At 38.7% G+C, this 18,412-nt stretch overlaps 1 protein-coding gene across 2 annotated transcripts in view; it reads left to right on the plus strand.

The window, feature by feature from the left end:
• wnt7bb (wingless-type MMTV integration site family, member 7Bb) overlaps positions 1-18,412 on the plus strand; it is a 31,723-nt gene that overhangs the window by 9,195 nt on the left and 4,116 nt on the right. For both annotated transcript variants that reach the window (XM_041998165.1, XM_041998164.1), the window contains exon 3: positions 17,369-17,640. In XM_041998165.1, coding sequence (XP_041854099.1) covers positions 17,369-17,640 — 272 coding nt within the window. The remainder of the gene's footprint in view (positions 1-17,368; positions 17,641-18,412) is intronic.

The following is an 18,412-nucleotide window of genomic DNA, read 5'->3' on the forward strand; positions in this document are numbered from 1 at the left end:
GTATTTATACACTGGTGGCTCATGTTGTGAATTTGAGCAACAGACAATGTGACATATGCCGCTTGTGTTCAGTTAGAGGCCACTCAACTCATTTGGGGTCTTTTCCACTTTTTTGTCAGTGGTGCAATGTCTAAATCTCTTTCACTGGTGGTGTCATTTGAGTTTAATGCTCACTTTTGCCATTCATATTCAGTTTCCATCGCACATCTACACAAATAAAGTGGAATGAGCCTGCACGGAGCACATCACAGTTGGGTGTCCAGTTATAGTCAGAGAGCAATGACTGGCGGGTCTGGCATATAATGATGGGACCTGGTGGTCTTCTCAGCAAAGTATCCCCATGACGATGTCTTCCTGTGACAATTGTATCACTTGATTTCAATTAGTATTTCCAAAGCAACGTGACGAGGTGGTAGGACCCATTTGTAGGACTGACAAATATCAGAGGCAGATCATGGTTAAAATGAAAATTTTAATTGTAGGAAAAGTCAAAACTGAAGTCTATACAACTAACACAAACAAAGACTAAGGAAATGACCAGACAGACAACTAACTAACTAACTAACTAACTAACTGACACACAATGAACTGGCACATGACAAAGGAAAACCAGAAGCTTAAATCCTTAAAAAAACATAATCCTAGACAAATACTCTTTCTTGAATAGTTTAGTTTTCACAGATTTGTTAACAGTTTTCTTTCTGTAACAACTGGACAGTTAATGACATAAAAATAGATTAAAAATAGATCCTGTTTCACTTGACTTTACACCACATAAAATAAAGCAACATAAAAGAAAATGGGAAAGTTTTGGATTTAAATCATTCCTTTATTTGCTCATAGCCCCCAGAAATTGTTGCTTTAGTGTTGGCAGTATTTTAGAATGAATGATCTCCACCACAGGATTGGAAGATTAAAATACATATGGTAGATTTTTCCAGGACTTCAGGGTCTAAGATGACACCTTAAAAGAATTTGATATACCTTAGTTTTGTAGAAGTACTACAATGTTTTGATGATCCTCGAGCCAGCTTTGTCTTTTTTGTCAGTACCCAAGAAATGGTTAAGGTCTTGAGTTTTGCCCTTTTTCAGTGAGTAAAGGTTTAATGATATTTTATTGCACGCGATATACCAACGAAACAAGCATCAGAATGAAGAATTTGTTAATAGAAGTAAGGCAGTTGATATATGCTTTATATATACAAAAACTCTTCCCTAAACCAACCTCCCATCTCCCCTGGGAGGGGTGGGTAGCTGTTCATCTCAAACTCGGGTCCTCTACCAGAGTCCTCGACAAGAGCAGTGACGTTTGTGCAAAGCTATGTGAAAAGATTTTTTGTTTGTTTGTTTGTTTTTTTTCTTTTATAGCCTGAAAAGTCCGGGTATTGAACCCTCTCACCTAGAAGAGTATGGGTGTTAAAACATCCTCATCTCCCATGAGTGTGACGCCCTCAAATCCCTCCATAAAGCCATCTGAGCCTTTTTTCATCTCGCCTTTAAAAAGCTCCATGTCTCACCTTCATAATAATTGATGCTACACATGCGTTAAATGCATAATCTAGAGAGCAGTGGGCTGCCATTTTTTGGCACCTGGGGAGCAGTTCGTAGGGGTTAAGGATCTTGCTCAATGGTGCATGGTGGTTCAACTCTGTTGTCATGCAGGGTACTTGAAACCCAAGTCCACTCCAAGCCTACCGCTCCCCCACTTTATGCCTTTTAGCTTAAAAACAATCAGAAGATACACAGCATGATAAAGGTGTGTTGTGTTTCTGTGCAGTCCACTCTCCTCTACTGTAGTTATGAGGGGTATTGGATGTGATCTGACTGGGCTGCTTCAATTTAGTAGTGTCCCACTAGGTCATCATGGGAGACTACAGACACCACAGCTACTGCAAAACTCCCCTACCATGTAGACATAGTGGAAAAATGGACAACTGCGCTTTCTCTCAACACCTTGATTTTAAGCTTCTAGTGTTTGTTGAGGATGTAACCATGTTTTCTAACCATGGCTGTATATATTATGGAGCTCTTTAGCATGGCATATGAAATCATGGAATACACCCTTACAGCAAAATGTTCCAATCCCTTCTCTCAATCTGCTGATGATGATGTGGGAACATCATCATAATCAAGCTCAGGGGGAAAAGCCATTCAAGTTCTGTTCCCATTTAAGTTTTTCATTCAAATCCCCCAAATTATGAACACTAAACCTTTCCCCCTGCTCTATGATCCAGTCTTAGTTTTGGACTGGAGGGAGGAGATGTCGGCATTTTTTCAAGAGCTAAAGATCAGCCGACCGCAAGTCTAATGCATTCTCTCTGTGCTGCCTGCTCTTGGAGGCAGAGTCACTGCTCTGGAGTTGCTCCATAGTATTACATTTGCTTTCCAAGAGAGCACACATTAATAGTTGGGCATTACAGAGCGTTACATATCTTAGACTGGTCATTTGATATTTATTTTACTTTTACTATACTACAAACAGAAAGGTACATTCAGCTTTGAGGGTGCTGAGCACAAGACTTAAGATAAACTGATGTACAAATGAAATCATTCCCATTATTGTTGCCGCGCTTTCACTAAGTAGTTTTCATGTTTTGCTAAGTGTTGGCTCCATTAACATACTCTCGATGACAAATTGGAGAACAACACTATAAACTCAAAGTGAGATTTGGAAACTGGCAATTAAAATTTGTCTCTGTTTCCTGTGCAAAAGTAGATTTAGTGTTCCTTTCTCGTGCCCTGTAATGGTGCTGGCTTGAGTTGGTACCGTGGGTTTGTGAAAATGTGGAATGAATTATCCTGTGCTAAAAGAAATGGATGTTATTGACTGACTTGTTTCAGTCTATTAAGAAGTAATAATAGAATTAGAAGCAGATCCATCAGTGAGTTCAGGGAGTGAAGAGGGGGGGTTTCAGGATAAAATCCACTAACGTGGTCAACCCTTCATAGTTCTTGGCCTGGTTTCTGGATGAATCATTCAATTTTAAATATTCCTGTGAGAATGATCCTAATGGCTCTTATTTGTTGATGCTGTTTTTTTTGTTTATATATATATATATATATATATATATATATATATATATATGTGTATGTGTGTGTGTGTGTGTGTGTGTGTGTGTATGTGTATTTAATTGCGTCCATGCAAGCATGAAGCATATCAAAACCCCCATTTGGATTCTTTTATACTAATTTGTTTTTCACTTTGCAAATAATGCTGGCCTCACATCTCACCTTTGAATCACATACACACACACACACACACACACACCCACACACACACACACACACACACACACATATATATATGAACAAGCTTAAAACTCAAGAGAATTTAACTCACAAAGAGCGTCTATTAACTCACAAACGTTAATAGAATATACAAGTAATACAGCTCTAGAAAATTTCAATATCAGGTGGTTAATTCATTGATGATGATTGATGATGAAGTAAAGATGTCAGGAAGTTGTATAAAACAAGCATCCACCTAATGCATGAGCCAGGGGTGTCTAAAGTCAGCCCTCAAGTACTGATGTCGTACTGGTTTTGGATGAGGCCTGTTGCAGCATACCTGATTCAGTAGCTGGGTCAACATGATTGGGCAAAAGCTTGACAACAAGCTGTTGAGCCATTTTATCTGAATCAGTTGTGTTGCATCAGGGAGACATCTAAAACCAGCAGGATTGCAACCCTCAAGGACCGGTGCTGGACACCTCTGGCATAAGGTTTTGTCATGGATTTGATGCACATTTGTATTGTTTTATTTTGATCCACATTAGCTGCAGCAAAACCACAGCTATTCTTCCTGGGGTCTGGCACATAAAATGCAGAACATTTTCAACTATTATAAACAAACATAAAGATGTAGCATAGAAATATGAAAATAAAAATAAAAGGTAATCCCGTCACACACTCAACTTTAAACAAAAACAATGCATATTCACAAAATTCTATAACATAGCATCAACAAATTCAATGTATAGTTATAACTTTAGCCAATCACCATTTTACTAAAATATTTATTTATATTATAACATTTGTTTTATTTATGTTATGATAATTAACTAAATATTATATGTATCCATTTAAAATATGTTTATTTACTGACAATTTAAATTCTTCTATGCTAATAGTTATTCGGGAAGTGAGTTCCATGCCAACATAGTTAAGTAGATCCCTGTTTTTTTCACAATAGTTTGTATTTATCTTTGGCAGTGAAAACTGACCTCTGACATCATGTCTTGTGCTATAACTGTGATTTTCTGAACTGTAACATAGTTCTTCGTATAGAACATGCAGGGTTTCTGATGTGGATACATTTCTTACCAAAATTAGTAATGAATAAAGTAATCCATCTTTTACCATCAACCAGTTGAGATTTCTATGCATTTTAAATACATTTGTTCTAAAATCACAACCAAGAACAATGCACGCTGCTCTATTTTGTGCTCTTTGAAGTTTATTGATCATGTCTGCTGAGGTGTTAGACCAGACAACTGGGCAGTGGTCAAGATTTGACAAGATTAAAGCTTGTATTATTAATTTAACCAATTTAAGAGACAAATATGCCCTGCATCTTCTAATGACAGAGATGCCACTTCCCATTTTATTTACAATTTTATTTATATTTATGAAGTAATGCTGGTGTTGTGTGAAAGAACAGGATTGAAATGGAGAGTCAAAGTTAATATGCTGTTGATTCTCTTCAGAGCTGGAAAGGGAGGTAGTAAGAGGGGTAAAACAAATTATGTGTATAAGGGAGAGCTAAAGCAGCTGCTTAGTCAATGATGCTATTGTCACCCATGTAGGTCTAAAGGATATGGGAAAAAAAATCAAATTGCAATTTTGTTTTTACCAATATTGCAATTTGGTGTTCAGTATTGATGCAGAAATATATTTTCTTTATGAGTTGGAGGATTCAGGAAATTAGTTATGATGACCTTTGAGCCCTCAGATAGCCTTTCATGAGGCCATCATCAAGTAATCCTGAGCCCATACGTCTGAGTTTCACCCAACAGTCTGCCACTGAAAGCAGAGGTAAAATGGTACCATTTTGCACTGGGAGGAAACTACAGTATATTAAGTTTGCGCAGAAATGTAGTTGGGATCATGGTACAGGAGGCGTTCTCAGAAAGACAATAGGACAATGGACAATTACTCTGAGGTTTGATTAATCTTTGTTTTCACTTATTTGTGCTTAGAGATGTTGTCTTCATCGCTCCCGTAAGAACAAACATCAGTCTGTGATGGTATAGGGGATACATCTGTACCCAGGCAGGTGATTTGCATGAGTGTGAAGGTACCACTGGTACAAAAAACAATATTAGAGTTTTAAAGTGACATGCTACCATCAAGCAACATCATATTTATTTCAGGAGGACCATGCAGTGCCCTGACTTCATAAGCTGCGTTTCCATTGCAGTTTTTCACCAAATAAATGTGATATTTCTTACACATCTAAAAAACTACCTCATGAGAGCATAAAAACTTTTTAGTGATATTTGAGTTTCTTTTTAGAAATTTAGGTGTTTCCATTGCCAAAATTTTATTGCAATATTTAGGTATTGCACATTTCTAGGGCTAATGGAAATGCAGCCATGGACAGAGTGTGTATGCTTATCTAACCTAATTTTTTGCTACATTTTAGTAAACCTCCCAACTTTTCAGTGAGTAAGGTTTATATTTCTAATTATTTTAATGTTGCAGATATTATACTTATTAAATGCATTTAGTTATTTGTTATAAATGCCACAATTTTAGAATTTTGCTCCTTTTTCCCTTTTCAGGGACTGGCTTTGACTCAGGAAAGCCTCATCCTGTGTATAATCAGACATTCCTTTTGCTAGCCACCTGTAATAGAGATACCCTTCACTTAAAAGACCTGCCTATGAACACCTTACAGCTGTGTTCAAATTGCAATGCACTTGAAGTCAGCGATTAGGCCTTGAAAATGGACACCTTTCAACGGCTACACTCAGCATCAAAGGCCAACACTGGCCCCCTTGTCATAAAATGGCCTGCTCTGGTTACTCTCTGTTTGACTTTCCAGCCAGTTTGTCACCGTCCTGATTCATGCTTTTTTTTTTTTTTTTTTTTATCTGAAACAAGTTTCTTGTTGTGTTGGCAGTAAAGTATTATAATAGTTCTATAATCCTGCACAAGAATAGATGTAGCACTTGAGCAAGTAAACCCTTTTTACAGAGGATAAACTGCTAATAAATCTTTATTTTCAAAGTACTAACGAAAAGTAAGTAAGTAACTATGTATTGAGGGCCATTTAAACATGGCTCAGTTCTTAGGTAGAATTGGACAAGCCATTGTTTATCAATGCTGCTTTGAAGTAAGAACATCTTTTAGTTTTGCTTTTATAGCTGTAAATAGAAAAATTCCAGATTTTTTATCCCCAAACTGTGTATCAGCAAACCAGACCAATTGAAGTATGGTCCAAAATGTCCACTCCTCCACTACGTCTCTTTCTCCCGCCTTCTTTCTTCACCTACAGTTGTTGGCAAAATTATACCAGTCCCTCTATTGCATTGGATTCCCCGTATAAAGGAGGTTGAATAATTTTTCTGGTGACCATCTCTCCACAGATAACTCAGAGTGCAGTGGAGACAATGGTTCATCCACCTGCCAGGACTAAAGGGTTACAGGGGCCATAATGGCATCTAGTCAGATAACGCATGTTTAAGTCAGCAGGTTCATTGAAAACCACTTGTGTGGAAAGAACTCCCGGACAGGCACGTACTTGGCTGGGAGCTGGAGATGCAGGGGTTCTTGAAGCAGAGCGCCTTCACAGAGAAGGGGAAAGGTCACTTCAGACAGATAGTGCCAGACATAAGTCAGCACTGAGGTTTTTTTTTTTTTTTTTTGCATTCCCAGTCTGAACAGCGGAAGAGGATAAGTATGTGCAAAGAGGATGTGGTTGATAGACAGCTTAGGGATTTTGGCTTCGTATTGTTCATAGCATTACAAAACTTGTGAAGGCTCGCTGTAACTTTGCTGCTATTGGAGAATAATCATGGTGTCAGTTACATTTATCTAAACAGTACTTGTTAGTATTTTACAATAAATTTATAGATAAAAACTGCTACAGTCATTGTTGCACTCTTGATTAATAATTATTATACCTCCATTTAACTTGTCTACATATGTTAGCTAATAATTTGCCTTTTCCCACACTTCTACCATTTCTCCTCTCATTCGCTGCACTACAAGCTCCCGCTCTGAGAACGACAAAATACTTGCAGATAATAAATGCGCTGGCGGAGCTCCTTCCCCTTCTCGGAATTGCTTGATGGTCATTTGTGGTGAAATCGTATCCCAGCTGAATGCTGAAAGTACAACAGCATGATCCAACTTAAAGGCTAATAATGAACGGACGAGAAAATCTATTCAAATGACCATGTGGTTCCATTTGTGCTTTGTTTTACTCATTTTGACAAAGCGAGAGGAAATGCAAGCTGAAATATTAATTTTGAGCAGATCTTTTTCTCCTTCTAAATCATGTTGTCTTAAAAACAGACATTCAAGTTAAATGTCAGCTGCGGGGATAAACGCTCTTTATTTGAAAGCAAATAAGTCAGTTGGTGCGGTGTAATTTTAGCCACATACACGGTCAACCCCTATCATTATTCAAACTTCATAAAAAAAGGAGGGGGAGGGGTATAACATGGCGTCACATAAATCTAAACACACACTTGCGTGTCACATTTTCAAGGCTTGTATTGTTAAGAGTGAAACTTCACAGTTACCCTGCTGTTACCCTGTTTGACATATGAGCTCAGTCAGTTGGCAGTGTGCATTGTACCCAAGACTTAGCTTAATGAAGACAGTTGAAAACTCATTCTTCAAAGTGGTTTTTTTTTTTTTTACAAGAGTGCACAAGTGGATACTTTGACACTGGCGAACTCTCCCAAAATACCATCAATCATCTCGCTGCCGCCTAGGTTATTTTTCTCTCTGGGATTACTTTTGTGTTGATTGCACACCCCTCAGGCAAATTTGTGGTTATCAGCTTGGCGTATGTAATCATTCACCCAATTCTTTTATCCTACATAGATAAAAGAAAAAAAGAAAAACATAGTAGTGAAAGGATGGTATAGTGAGGCGAATAGCTTATAAATCTGATGCATTATATTACTGAGCTGCAATCTAAACTGCAGATTCACTCCCAGGCAGCCAAGTGCTTGACACCATGTGGATAACAGTGTGGAAATGACGCGTGCATTGTGTTATGGTGGAACGGTGGTGGATAAAAGGCCTATTTTTCAGCCCATCATCATGTGGGTAGCAGTAATCCTCTCTGCCCTCCTCCATGTGAGTCCAGAGAAAACAGAGCAGTATAATGCATGTGTGTGTGTGTGTGTGTGTGCATGTGTGTGTGTGTGTAGGATCTTTCCCCCAACTTTATCAGATAGGGGAGTCTTATGCTTTGTTGTTCTACAGTGTGTGGGCTGTGGTCATCATGGCTCAGTAAAGGTCATCTCCTACTCTTTTTCTCCCAATGTTTCGCCTCACATCCCCTGCCCACAACATGAGTCTGTATCCAGGGTGGGGCTTCTCGTCCTACGCAACCAAACAGCACTATCATTGCCAGGCCCCTTTCCTTGTTCATTCATCGACTCTGTCTCCCTCTCAGACTGTGTGGGTGTGTCGATAGCTGGGATCCCTCTCCTTTCCCTCACCCCCTCTTCCACTTTCTCCCCTGCCCACCCACCATCTGTCTGCTGACTTGGGCTAGGGTGGTTGTGGATGCTGGCCCTTGGGCCCCTGTGTGTGTATGTGTGTGTTTGTGTTGTTTGCACCCCCCCTTCCCTGCAGCTTTGTGTTATCGGTGACATCTATGTCCGTCTCTGTCTGCCAGTGCTGCTAGACGCAGGAGGAAGCAGGATGCGAGAGGATCAACTGTAATCTCGCACTGCGCTTTGTCCCTCAGAATCCCAGGCCGATCACTGTATTATCTGTATGCAGGGCTGCCACTGGACATTTACATGTGCCAACAATCACACCGCTGCTGGCCCACTTACTAAGTGAGAGTGCAGAGTAGGGAGGAGTTAGTGGGTCTGAGGCAAAGAGTCGCTGCTTGGAGCGAGAGGATGTTAAGAAACCTGGAGCTTTATTTTAGGCAGTGATCAACATCAGCGGCTAAGGAAATGTGTGGCAGTTTCTTTTGTAATGAGGAAGGAAAGCTTGTCATCAGATACATATTTGACTTGATTATAGTGCTGATGATAATGATATCTTCAGTGATTTGATGTGGTATTACTTTATCTCTCAGTAAATATGTTTGCATTTAAGATGAAACAAAGTCAAATGGGGTTAAAATTGAGGAAAATCCTCAACGCTGTCCTTGCTTGAACTTGATGATTACCTTGCAGTGCACACACAGGCCTGCATTTCCAGATCTGAGCAGGTGAGGTCCTGATTCAGTCTCATTATTAGGATGAAAGAGGGGAAAGAAGGATTTATGCTTGTTTTAGCAAGTCTGTGTGTTCATACAAAAAGCTTTATCTCCACCTCAGGGAGATCAGATAGGAAAAAAGGATGCTTTTGAAAATGTTTTCTGCCAGAACAATTTTCTACGCCTGGGAGGCGGCTTACTTAAATTCTCAGTGTTTAATACGGTATCGGCAATGTTGAATACTCTCATAATTGTTTCAGCTTACTCCTCAAAGCCCTCCTTATTACATGAATCAAACTCGGGACCCTACAGCGAGCAGCTGTGCCAGAGCATGTCACTTCCCCAGCTCTACTGTATGATGTGAGTTCTCTGAGAATGTGGAGCCTAGTTCTGGTAAAACAATATTATTTTATTGTACAGGAACACGGCTGTGCTAATTCCTCGAGCTGCAAACCTCACGGACCACAACTTTGTCTATAATTTGCTGGGAGCATATGTTCATAGCAACAGTACATAAAGCGGAACGGAAAACAGTAGTAGTGAGCGCATTAGTCAGTTCAGTGATTGGTATACAAAGCAAGGGGTTTTCCTCCAGCTTTCTTTCCCTTCCTTGGGGCCCTGGAGACACTGTTTCAGCGGTGGCTTGGCCTCGGTTAGAGCTTATTTTCAGTCCTTTTAATGTCGTAACTTTATATGTTTGGTGATGTAAAATAACTGTCCATTTTTATGCAGTGCACTTGAACTTATAATCATAATCAAATTAACTTTGCTGCTTTGCAGAGGGTTTTTTTTGCTTTCACATTCGGAATTTGCTGCATAATGTTTTGTTTTGGCATTTTTAAATTGAAGTGAGGAATCTGCTTGGCTTTAGCATTTGATTTTATTTGAGTAGTGGAAATAACATCTCCATCAAAGCATTGAAATAGCCAATGTGATTTTGTCCATAAACATTTAAGAAATAGTCTTCATTTTCCACTCGAGGAATACAGTTGTTATTTTATTGACTGACATGGCTTTTGGAGAGAAAATAAATAAATAAAAGATTGTAGTATGTCACTCAACAATAACACACAAGTGTAAAGACTCCTGACCTCCAGCAGGTGACACTTTTCCCTTTGTTCACTTTGGTGCCATTTGTCTGTGACAGGATGTTCTTGTGCTGAATAGATATGATGCATTAAACTCAAGTGTATTGCTGTATAGTTGAGATGTCATTTCTTATGCAATCCAACTCTTCCATGTCCCCCGGGGTGTGAGTGCATGTCTGGGATGAGCGGACTTTAAAAAGCTTTCCCCTTCAATGCCCCACTACCAACAGGCTTGCTTGTGTGGAGAGGCATTTCAGTCTCTGTGCTGGACTTTTCTGGTGCCAGTGTGTGTTTGTGAGTGGGTTTATTTTAGTATTTGTACATGTTTCCTGGCTTTTTTTTTTTTTTTTTTTTTGCAATTCTTCCACCATTGTTACTTCTTTTCATCCTCTTTTTATTTTTATTTTTTCTAGTCTTCCTCACCTTTGCAGTCATTAAGTCAGATCTGTGCACTTAATGTCCAGTGTTTGCATGCTTCACTGCTGCTTGCTTAGGCTGCACACCTTCCTTTGTGCTTGTGCAACCTGAATAGTCACAATAAGCATCAAGTTTCATGGCCAACTATGCTGAAAAGGAAAGAAGGAATTTACTTCTGGTTCTAAGCAATTTTTAGTGCCAAAACAAACAGTTAAAACTAAGAAAAGAAAAATTCCACCAGCCATGCCATGCAAGTAAGGTTAATCATTTATAGTAAATAAATAGTGTAGCCAGTAGCTAGAAATAAAAGTTTGAATGGTTGTGAAGCTGATTTTGTCTCACTAGCTAAAAAACAGATTTCTTCAGTATGTTGCAACCATCTATATCAAGACGGGATAGAAACACCACAAAACTGACCATGAAGCTTGTTTTTTGATAGAGCCATAGCCTCCACAGCCTTGTGCTTTGTCTAAGTCCAGTCAGTATATCATTTCCTTTTCCTCTCCTGTCAGCAACATGGCCTAACCATGGTCTGTGATCAGTAAAGAAACCAAGGCCTGTTGAGGTCAGTGGCTGTGTTACTACATCATCTAGCCTAAACTACACTAGCAGTGCCTGTATAGTATTGTTGGTTGTAAATCTCCTGTGCTGTGTCATGTGAATGTTGGCTAGCAATGTGCTTGCCTCTAGTTCTAAACACAGATTGCCATTTTAGTGGAGAGCCACTGCATCCAGAGATTTCTTTTTGTGTCTCAGTTCCGGCAGATGGTTGAAAGACACGGCATGCATCGCAGCCGGGGCCAGTGTCCAAAGTGATGCGGTCAGTTAATGTGAAGGCCAAAGCATACTGATTCGGTATCCTTCAGTACATTTCTGGTTTTAGCTTTTTACACAGGGATATAACAGAATGGTTTGTTGTATGTGACCTCCTGTACTTGCTCTGAGTGAAGCGAGGCTGATCTGCCCCTTGCATCCTTTCTTGGCTGGTAGAGTAGACACTTGCCACTAAACTCCATTAGACATCTGGTTTAATATTTCCCCCATTCTTCTCTCCTGGATGTTTCCAAATTCATTGAGGTTTTTCTGGTCACTCCAATTTTCCACTGGCAGCTAGTGAGGCTATCCCAGGGTGGTTCCTCCTGGAGGGCTGTCAGAACTCTGGGGCCAGCCTCTTTAGGGATGTTTTGCTTCTCTTATGGGTGCTTTTTCTCCCCAGATTTTGCTAAATACAAGTCTGTTTAGCTTTGAAGATCCTCTTTTACATATGGAAACAGTAGTTGAACAATTTTGCACACACATGATCTGCATGCCACCTAGCTTTATGGGATTCCTGGTTCTGTATTCATAGATGTATTTATTTTGTGTACAACTTATTGGTCATTGATTTCTGCCACTACTTGTTAATACTTTATTTTTTTCCTCACTAATTTTAAATACATACATTTAACTTCACCAAATGAGTTATTTGGACAGTGTTAACATAAGAGACTTTAAATGCTCCATACAAATAGATGTCTAAGTGTAAAAAAAATCTGGTTTAATATGTCTTCTTTGGCTTATTATGCAAATAATAAAAGGATCTCCATGGCCCCTGTAATTGGCTTGCATTATGACCAGACAGAGTTTTGGCAGTACAAGACCCACTGGGGGGTAATGACCTGTACAAGCCCCATCATCATAATTTTTCCCACGAACAACACAACGGAATGGGCTTAGAAATGGACTAGCATCTCTTTGGCTGGGGACCTACCCGTTCTCTGGAAACTGCCTTTATCCATTTTTAAACATTACCTTGACGTTCTGTTTGTGCATCTAAGCACAAATATGTTTTTAACAGTGAATGTGTGTGAGGGTGGAGGGCAGTGAGCCTGTAGTGTATATTTATTATGTGGCCAGTTAGAGAACATTGCATGTGTGTGAATGCATGTACTTTATATTTGTGTGCCTACATTTGTGAATGTGTATGTGTGTGTGTGTGTGTGTGTGTGTGTGTGTGAGGTGGGGGCAGCAAAATGTTACCACAAGCTGGTGGGGCACAGCACTGCTGCTAACCAAAAAAGTAAGTGGTTGTGAGTCAGTCCTCTTGGGCAAACCTGTGGCCATGGTATTAGCTCAAGAGTGCCAGTCCCAGGATAGGAAATTAACATTGGCTTTGGGTGAAAACATCTATGAGAGTTCAGAAAATACCCATGAGACCAGAATAAGAGGTGTAAATGTTCCTATGAAGAGGAACTGAAATGAATAACAGCTGCAAACAGCTGCATAAATGTAGTACATTTAGCAGTGTGTAAATTAAATACATATTAAATGAAAGATATTCCTAAAAACTTAGTGCACAAGAGTAATAGCATATAAGTTAATTTTTATTTATTTATCTTTATATATTTTTTTATTTTAGTAGTTTAATTGTCTGGGAACATGTACAGCAACTCAGACCAGACTGAGTAGAGATGCACAGAGATTATATGAGAATATAAGAATTAAAAGAAAAAAAGAAGAAGAAGAAAAAAAAAAGGATTTACAACAGATCCCAGAAATGCATACCTAACCTTACCTAAGTTACGTTAATTGGTCACTCTAAATTCTCCCTAGGAGAGAGTGTGAGTGTGAATGTTTGTGTGTCTCTCTCTGTGTTGGGCCTGTGGTGGACTGGTGACCTGTCCAGGGTGTACCCTTCCTCTCACCTGCGAAAATGCTGGGTTAGGCTCCAGCTTCTCTGCGACCCTTAATTGGACAAAGCGGTATAAATAATGGATGGATGGATGGACAAGAAGTGCATTACAAAAATATACTTGGCAAAAAGTGCAAACTCATACAGTGTCCAGAAAGCTCATTCCGTACAATACAGAAGATACCAATATGCGTATTAATGGTAACAAAAATAAATAAAAACTCACACTTTGCAAAAACGCAAAAGAGGCAATGAGGTGTTTGTGTCTAACAACTGTCTAACAATTGTGACATTAGGATGAATTAAAGTACATTGAGGACTGGAGCTGAAAACCCCTGCCTTAGGTGGTGGAGGTGCAGGGCTGTGCATAATTTATTTTATAAGACCAAGCGTACACCTGAAAATATATTATTTCTGGTAAGCATATGGCAACGATGATACTGTCATGTTTTCTTGTGGGGCTTCAAAATCCTCGTATTTGATTAAGACCAGTATGAGATATAATAGAAGAAACATGATATAATCATAGTGTTTAAAAATATTTTTGTTTCATCCAGTCTGAGTTTCAGATGCACCTATATTGTTCATGGCTACACAGTACTAGTCCAAAGTTTGGACACATTTGTCTTTAAATCTAACGGGTATATGTATCTGTGCCATTTTGCCATTAAATCTAAACGGTAGGTGTGTCCAAAGTTTTGACCGAAAGTGTATTTCACAGTGCAAGTCATCCATTTAAGTGTTTTTTAAAACAGAGCCTTGGGTCTAGTGTAAATTCTCAGGTATTTTAACTTAGTTACATTAGCTATATTTTCTGTGTCTACACTTTTTTGGGGAAAGTTTACATGGATTTGTTAGTGAAATAAATAGTTCCTGTTTTCCTTATATTTAGAGTAAGACCTGTTTTGTTTCCATATCAATTAATAGTTTTGCAGTTACTGGGATTAGCATCCTTTCCATGTGTAAAGATGACTGTATGATCTGCATACATCTGGATTTTTTATATCATCTTCAAATACCAATGGGAGATCATTTATATACAAAGTAAACAGCAATGAGCCTAAAACAGAACCTTGTGGTACTCCCACTTTTACTTTTTTAATTTGTCATTTGTTTTATTTATTTTATCCATAGTAAAGTTGCATTGAGAACAGAAATTTTACTTAATATTTGCTCTCCACAAAGAAGAAAGACTTGTTTTTGGTGTTCAAACTTCCCTTGGTAGCTTGTTAAATCTTAGTTCTTATTAGCTATAAAACGATACCTGCTAATAAACTGAGAGAAAACACACTGAATCCAACTAAATGATGTTTTATTTTCCACATAAATAGCTATTTTCCCTTTAACATTTTAGAAACAGCCCCCTCCCTGTTTTATCTGACACACTGTTGTAAATTACAGCTAATGCTTTCAGTCTTTGTTTAGACTGGACTGCGCTAACAACATTTTTAAGCTTTTATGGCCAGACTAAATCATTTAGACCGTACTGTATTTATCTGTTATGTTTAAAGCATTTTAAATTTTGCGTCCTAGCTGTTTTGAGTTATCTTTATAGATGTAGGCTAAACATTTCCTTCATTTGCTCCTTTTAGGATATTACCTCTGTTTTTGCTGGACACAATTGTAACTACATCTGCAAATTCTGAATGTTTTTTTTATTGATAGCATTGGAAGCTATTGCACTGGATCTGTTAGTTTATTCTTACATTAGTGTTTTACTAGACTCAGAAGGGATCTAACTTCTCTTTGTTCTCTAAATGTTTTATATATTTACTTAAACTCCAACCTCATGATAGCATCTGACATGTTTGAGTTTGTAATGCACAAAATGTAGCGAAATACAACATGCAAGGACTTGGCCGGTTATGCCCAGTAATGATTCTTTAAAAAAATAATTACACTTCTTATTTAAAATATGAGCAGACTTTACTTACAAATAACATCAGTCGGAGAGGAATTTCCACCATTGGGATTTTTGATCTGTCTTTGGCAGATCACGCCCAAAACTCCTGCAGTTTGTGACGTCCTCTTACAACCAGGACGAGAAGCTAAGTTTTCAGGATTTTTAAAAAACTTTATTTGTTTATGTTAACAGACTGATTGAAAAAGCCTCTAAGCTGTTCTGCTGAGAACCATTAGAGAGATGATAAATTATCAAGGAGCTTTTGGGTCTCTGAAGTACAGGGGAAAAAACTAAAAAAAATAAAAACACATTTTACCTAGAGATTCCAATAATTGCAACTGAGTACATTACACAACACACATCAAAAGACTCAGAAAACATTCCTTTCCAAAGGCTGAAAGGCCCCTTAAAACACTCTGTGGTTAGCCTTGTTTCTGATGCTTGGCCCCTTCCACTTGAAGGGAGAGTAGGGTTGTAATAACCCACAGCCTTCTTTAGACCAGGAGATGCCTTTTAAGTCAGAGCCCTCTGTAGATGTCAGGAGAATAGTAGAGGGCTCTGAGATATTTCGGAAGGGAAAGGAATACTATAGTATGCCTGTTGTCATCATCCTTGTGGCCAAATCTGTTCCCCCCAGCTCTGTGGCTCCCTTTTTATCTGAAAATCCATCGCTTACATTCCCTAGAAATGAGTAATAATAACATAATTCCATGACAACCACATAACTTATTTTAGTGCTGAGATTAGGCTTATTTTAGCCTAAAATAAAGTATAAGGATTACATTCATCAATTGTGAAGGAAAAATGTCCAAATATTCTGCTTCCAGCTGCTAAAGGTATGTTACCACAGTTAAAATATGTGTGGATTTCACATTTTGCTTCAGGAAAAATAATGTTAATAAAGTAAAAAAATGTATTATTTGAATGAATTTTGCAACAAATTATTTCCATATGTCTTTTTTATCCTCTTAATAGTTGCAGGGAGATGGATCCTATCTGAGCTGTCGAAAAATGAGAGGCGGTGTACCCCCCTAAGTGATCACCAGTCCATCACAGGGCCAACATAAAGCATTTACTCTCAACCCATAATCACCTGTCAAACCAGAGAATCCTGAACAAACTCAGACAAATGCAGACCCACATGCAAGCTCACACTGAATGACCCTGGCCGAAATTGAATTCATTGTCCAAATTGCAGCTTTTGCTGCAAAATAAACTTTTTAATACTCTTTTTAAATTTCTTCAGAATCATGAAAGGCTGTTTTAGCCTCAACAACCACAACATTTTCTCAAGTCATAAACAGCCTTGGAAATTTGGGCCAAAAAATACAGCTGGATTAACAAAAGTAAACATATTAATTATAAACACTACTAGATGTAGATGCAGCTGCTGATCTTGTGTTTTGCACTCCTTGTAGCATCCTGCTTAGACAATATAGAGTATTTCTTTTGTTGTCAGTGGTTGGTACGAGAGAGACAGCAAGACCTGCAGACCCCAGCTGTGTCAAGTGTGGGCAGCAGTTACAAGGTGCTCCTGCAGAGGAATTCAGCACTTTGGACAGCACCTACACCAGCTTTCCTCACTCTGGAATTCCAGCGCTGCTCTCTCACAGGCTGGGCCCAAGGATTTTGCGGTCGGAAATAAGACCACATTTATACCAAGGTGCAGGAGGGAAGCTTAGAAGAGGGAAGATAAATTTGTGACAACGTGCCAGTTTCTAAATTCTGCACTGTTTAAGCGAAAGAAGTATTGTGCACTATTTGGTGTTGAAACAAAATAAGCATGCTAAAAGTTTGTGTTCAGCTCATCCATGTCTTTCAAGTTTTTTATTTTATTTATATGCTCTAAAAAAACAAACAAACAAAAAACGGTTTTCTCTCTCCTTCAGGCAGTCGGGAAGCAGCATTCACCTATGCCATCACAGCAGCGGGGGTGGCCCACGCTATCACAGCTGCATGCAGCCAAGGCAACCTAAGCCAGTGTGGCTGTGACCGGGAGAAGCAGGGATATTACAATCAGGAAGAAGGCTGGAAGTGGGGAGGCTGCTCAGCTGACATCAAGTATGGCATCGAGTTCTCACGCCGGTTCGTGGATGCACGTGAGATAAAAAAGACTTCCCGTCGCTTGATGAACTTGCATAACAATGAGGCAGGCAGAAAGGTAAAGAAAGTCTCTGATGCTCATAATTTGCTGCATTTCTTTTGAGAAAATTACACTTGAGGTTGAGTCTCCTTAATTGAAGATATAGAGTCAATAATAGAAGATGAATGAAAACACCGTAATATCACAAAAAGATCCTCCTCTGAGTTTGACCTTATTGTTATAGATTTTTCTGTACAAAGATGGATTATAATAAACATGCCAAGTACACACATTTTCATTTTCAACTTCTAGCAAAAAGGATTAAATATGGTTCCATCATTTCAAACAAATTTTTATTTGGCAGGGGCTCTGTTTGAGAAGAATCCACAGCAGCATGACAAAAGACTGTCCTGAGAGCACAAACATCCTCAGAAGAGCCTGAGATGTTCTTAATGATTTGTATTTGGCAATAAATGGTATCGGAGGCCTCATTACAACACAACTGAAAAATTAATCGGTTAATGCAAAATGAAGCTGGGGAAGTGTGAGAAATATAAAGGTACAATCAGTGTGCTGAAGGGGCGGAACACAAGAAAGTTGGTAGGGAGATAGAAAGTCATCATACAAAAAATATGTTTTAAGTCAGTTATTAGTTATAGATAACATAAAATAATGCCCATCTTAAAGATGCAGAACAAATGTGAGTTCATAAATAGATGCAGATAAATGCGTGTCACAAAGTCTTGTGATGGACGACTGTGACTGATCAAGATGTTGAGTAATTGATCACCCCGTTAACCTTTCAGCAGCTTGTTTTGCTTGAGTCAGTTAATGCCTTTTTTTTATCTTG

This window comes from Melanotaenia boesemani, chromosome 10 (assembly GCF_017639745.1).
Source record: "Melanotaenia boesemani isolate fMelBoe1 chromosome 10, fMelBoe1.pri, whole genome shotgun sequence".
NCBI classification, from domain to species: Eukaryota; Metazoa; Chordata; class Actinopteri; order Atheriniformes; family Melanotaeniidae; genus Melanotaenia; species Melanotaenia boesemani.